Here is a 5,259-nt window from a genome sequence, read left to right as displayed (position 1 = left end):
ATGGTGAGACAGTATTGATAACCTTTTACGTTTGGTAAAAAGATTATGTCGATATGTATGTGGTTGAATCTCGAATCAGGTACCTCAATGTGATTCGGTTGAAGACGTGTGTGTCGGTGTACTTTGGCTTGCTGGCAAGGCGTGCATTCGCGTGACCATTGAGTAGCGTCTTTTCGAATGCCGGGCCAGGCGAATTTTTCTCGGAGTAACCTTGACGTTGTTCTGCCACTGGGATGAGCCGGTTCGTGGACCTTGCTGAACGCGACTCTGCGTAGTGAACCTGGAATATAAGGCTTCACTTGTCCTCCGGAGATGTTGCAGTATATTTTAATGCCGTTTTCGACTTCGATTTCTTGCAGCAACAGTGACGTAGGATGTTGAATCATATTCTGTAATTCTGCGTCTCTGCGTTGCTCGTTGGCGATCCTCTCAGGGCTGAGCACCGTTGGCATGTTTATTGAGTAAATGCGTGAAAGCGCGTCGGCAACTATGTTTTCGTCGCCTTTTACGTACTCAATGTCAGTTGAATATTGAGAGATGTAATCTAGCTGTCTCAGCTGGCGCTCTGAGGCCTTGTCGTGCTTTTGTTTGAAGGCAAATGTGAGCGGTTTGTGGTCCGTCTTGATGATAAAATGTCGACAGTCTAGCAGCTGTTGGAAATATTTTACGGCAGCAAAAATAGCCAGTAATTCACGGTCATAGGTACTATACCGTTGTTCTGTTGGAGTTAATTTCCGCGAGAAAAATCCAAGAGGTTCCCAGTTGTTGTTGATTTGCTGTTCCAGTTTGGCACCGATGGCTGTTGATGATGCATCAGTGGTGAGCGCGAGGCGCGCGTTTGGTGATGGAAATGAGAGAAGAGTGACGTCTGCCAGTTTCTTTTTGCAATCTTCGAATGCTTTGTCAGCCTCAGGTGTCCAGGGAATTTTAGACTTGTCTTTTTTAATGGAGCGTTTCAGGAAGTTGTTGAGTGGTATCTGAGCATGGGCAGCTTGTGGAACACATCTTCTGTAGTAGTTTATCATGCCGAGGAAACGTCTGAGTTCTTCAATCGTTTCAGGTTTTTTATAATCAAGTATCGCTGAAACGCGTTCGTTGATTGGTGTGTAACCATCTGCGCAAATGTAATATCCGAGAAAGTTGACTTCAGGTTTTCCGAATACACATTTATCGTTGTTGATGCTGAGTGACTGATCTTTGAGGCGTTCAAAGACAGTCTCGAGGTGTTTGACGTGCTCTTCTTCGTTTTTTGACATGATGAGAATGTCATCTATGTAGACAAAAACGAAGTCGAGGTCACGGAAAATGGAGTCCATGTATCGCTGGAAGGTTTGTGTGGCGTTTTTGAGCCCAAATGGCATGACCACGTACTCGAAGAGTCCCCATGGAGTTATTATCGCCGTTTTTTGGATGTCATCTGCGTGCATGGGCACTTGGTAGTAAGCTTTGTCCAGGTCCAGCTTGGTGTAGATGCGTGTGTCAGTTAGCCGTTGGAAGAGGTCTTGTATCAGCGGTGGTGGATACCTGTCCTGCACAGTATTGGCGTTCAGGTTGCGATAATCACCGCAGAGTCTCCAAGTGCCATTTTTTTTTTTAGCCATGTGTATGGGGCTGGCGTAAGGGCTGTTTGATGGTCTCAGGATGCCTTGATCAAGCATGTCAGCAATTTGATTCTTAGCTGATTCTGCTTTCTCGCCTCCAAGCTTGCGTGCGCGTGCTGTGGTGGGCTGTCCTTTTGTTATGATGTGATGTGCATACTGTGTGTTGACGGAATTTTTCTTGCTGATCGGCTTCGTGATCTCGATGTATTTTTGAAGCAAGTCAGCATAAATCTGGGGTAATTTTGAATCTATTGTTGAAATATTATAAGTCTGCGTTGATAAGGTCTCTCCTTTTGTTGAGAGGGACGTGAGCGGGTCGATTAGCCGCTGATTCTTGAGGTCGATCAGTAGATTGTGTTGAGTCAAGAAATCTGCCCCAATAATGGCTGTTTGGACATCGGCGATGATGAAAGGCCAGGAGAACTTCCTGCGTAGTTTCAGGTCCAGTGAAATAGTTTTAGTCCCATAGGTGCTGATGGCGGATGCGTTTGCTGCGTAAAGTGTAAGTGGATGCTTATTTAGTTTGTCGTTCACGTGACTGGCTGGAATGATAGAAACGATCGACCCCGAGTCGATCAAGAATTTTTTGTTGGTATTGCGATCATACACGTGAAGACGTAGTTCTTGAGGCGGTAGATTAGTTTCGCTGTCACCAACTGCCCCAACTGTTGACAGCGGAACTAGTTTCCCGAGTTAACGGGGGTGACTGGAACGAACTTGCATGGCTGGACGCATTTTCTCGAGTCGTTTCCCCAGCGTTGGTGATAGTAACAGTATCCGTTAGGGTTGGGTGTTGAAGTCCTGCCTCTGGACTGCGATCTACCGTAGCCTTGGTCAGCTCTGGATTTACGTTGGCTGAGATTGTTGATCAGCAACAGCTGCTGCTGTAGCTGAAGTTGCATGTTGCTGATGTCCTGTTGAAGACTTTTCATTGTAAATTTAAGCTCTAACATTTGTTGTTCGAGCTGAGCCTGGCCTGTGGAGAGTGAATGTTCTCTGTTGTGAACAGCATAAACCGAGCTGTTTCCCATGCTGAGCACGAGTCGGTCTGCCAGGTCCGCCAAGCCGTTGAGGTCATTGATGTGAGGTGAGACCAAGAGGTACGGACGAATCCAGGCTGGGAGACGCTCTTTCCAGAGCTGGTGTAATGCGTCGTCGTTGATCGAACCTCTTGCCAGTTCACGCATCTCTCGGAGGAGCTGTGAGGGTTTTTTGTCACCAAGTGTCATGTCTCTCAGGAGCTTAAGAAGTTGTGTCTGTCTAGAATCAGAGAAACGACTGAGTATTGCGTTCTTAATTGTACGGTACTTATCTTGAGCTGGTGGATTGCTGATGATGTCCCAGAGCTGAGTTTGTATGTTGGGTTGGAGAGCCTTTAACGTCTGGCTGTATTTCTGATTGTCACTCGTGATGCGGTTTGCTAAGAAGTCTGCTTCGGCGATGGCAAACCACATTTCAGGTCTGTCCGAGGTGAACTGTGGCAGGTGGAGGTTGACAGCAAGTATTTGTGAGACATCGAATGGTGCAACTGGTAATGTTTGCCGTTGTTGGGTTGTCCCAGTGTCACCTTTGTTGTTACCATCATTGTTGCTTTTGTCGTCAACACCGGTGTCTTGAGTTTGTGTCACTATGCCCGAGTTGGATGTTTTGCCCAGTGGATTACCTAGTGGTAAGTCAAACTCAAGTAAAGAGTTATTGAGATCGTCTGTTGGTTTGTCTTTGTTAGTTGTAAACATCGTGTCTTTTTTTGCGGGTGTTCTCAACATGTGTTTTTAGGTTACCGGCGTCGGTTGCTTTCGCACTTATTTCTTGCAAAATTAAATCACGTCGGGGTCACCAATTAGGTAGTTGTTAGAGGATACTACACTATATATTAATGATGATAATAATATTTGCAAGATTGATTAATATTTAATGATATTTATTCACTTATTGTTTACATAAGTCACTTAGCGTCTCTCTTATATATCTAGTCAGGTCACAATCAATAATAATAATAATAATGATAATGCACAATTACGCCACAGCTATGGCGTGCTAAAAGGCGGGATTATTTGAATCTGTGCGGGATTGTTTGTTGGAGAGAGTGAGAGGGTTAACCGCTCCGATGACTGGCGCTTTGGTAGGTTTGATTTGACTTCTGGCCGCTGGGAGCGCGACCGAGGCGGCAGGACCGCCACATAAGGGAAGATGGAGCCTCCATCTATGGGCTTGAATCAGATCCACTAGTCGCCGACCAAAAATGGCATGAGAAAAAAAAAATCGTGTGTGTCAGCTCCGACGCACGACTGGAGTTTACTCCTTACGAACGATTATATTGAATATATTTAAATTAGTAAATGATGGTAAATGGAATTAACTATTATACTCTTACTATATACGTATTTCTTGAAGCAAGAGAATTAATTTTGTTGTGATAAGTGAAATTTCTTGTGTCAAAAAAAATTTTTTTTTCGCCCAAGAAAATAATTAGCAAGAAATTCAAGTTGTAACGGGGTGGTTAGCCCTGTCCAATTGGTCACCCCTTTCCTCTTTGAAAAGGGCGCCACTGGGATTTTATACTCGGTGTCCCAGAAACCGGGGAGCATGAGAAGGAAAGATCGGGTCGTGAGAAGTTGAGAAAGGCTGAAAAATTAATACTGAGAAACAATTATTAACAATTTAATTATTTATTCAATGTAAACAATTTAATTTTAACAAAATTCCTTAACAATATTGCCCTTAAAATTAACCTATCAATTACTTAATTGTGAGGACCTCTCACCTACGCAGGCACTTGCCAAAACTTACAACTAAATATCATTAAATTCTTTTAAACATAGATCATTACGCATCTATCTTCTTAATTTCTTAACTCAACATAGACCATTACGCATCTATCTTCAATTTCTTAACTCAACATAGACCATTACGCATCTATCTTCAATTTCTTAACTCAACATAGACCATTACGCATCTATCTTTAATTTCCTAATTCAATCATAGACCATTACGCATCTAGATTCTTAATTTCTTAATTTAATCATAGACCATTACGCATCTAGATTCTTAATTTCTTAACCCTCGTCCAACTGACGGAATAACAAACAACATATTTTACCCAATAAAACTTCTCAATACTTCGTATTTTCCAAAATTCCAAAATTACGCCTAACAATTTCTTAACACAAAATTCTGACCTTCGATTTTAATTCATTAAATTCATTAATATATCTTCTTAACTAAATTCATTTCCAACTCACTAAATTTTCTACTAAAGTTATCAATCAATTTATTCTACTAAACCCACTGATTTATTTCATTTCTTGATCTCCACTAAATAATCTTTAACAAAGTTCACTACATAATTTTCTTAACAAGTTCGGTAATCAATTTTCTAAATTCACTAAATTTCTCAATAAATACATTCGCTAAATTAACTAAATTAATTAAATTTAGCCCACCAGCCTAAATCTAATTTAACACAATTTCTTAAATTCAACTCTGAAATTCTAAAACGTCTCAACAAAATTACCACCGTGGAGCATTATAGAATGACCTTCACTAACTTAATTTCAATTCTTAATTCTCCTTAAATAAATTCTAGGCGATATTTCTTAATTAATTTCTGTCTCGAAAATTCTTAACTAAAATTAATTTATCATAGCCAACAGGCCTA

At 41.5% G+C, this 5,259-nt stretch overlaps 1 protein-coding gene across 1 annotated transcript; it reads right to left on the bottom strand.

Moving 5' to 3' along the window:
- Nucleotides 1-2,279: 2,279 nt before the first annotated feature.
- Nucleotides 2,280-3,337, bottom strand: LOC123267849. Its single transcript, XM_044732736.1, has one exon. The coding sequence runs from the start codon at nt 3,335-3,337 to the stop codon at nt 2,282-2,284; it is 1,056 nt and encodes a 351-aa protein (XP_044588671.1). The 3' UTR covers nt 2,280-2,281.
- Between the last annotated feature and the right edge of the window lie 1,922 nt (nt 3,338-5,259).

Source organism: Cotesia glomerata, linkage group LG6 (genome assembly GCF_020080835.1).
Source record: "Cotesia glomerata isolate CgM1 linkage group LG6, MPM_Cglom_v2.3, whole genome shotgun sequence".
NCBI lineage: Eukaryota > Metazoa > Arthropoda > Insecta > Hymenoptera > Braconidae > Cotesia > Cotesia glomerata.
This window is presented reverse-complemented; position numbering and strand designations above follow the sequence as displayed.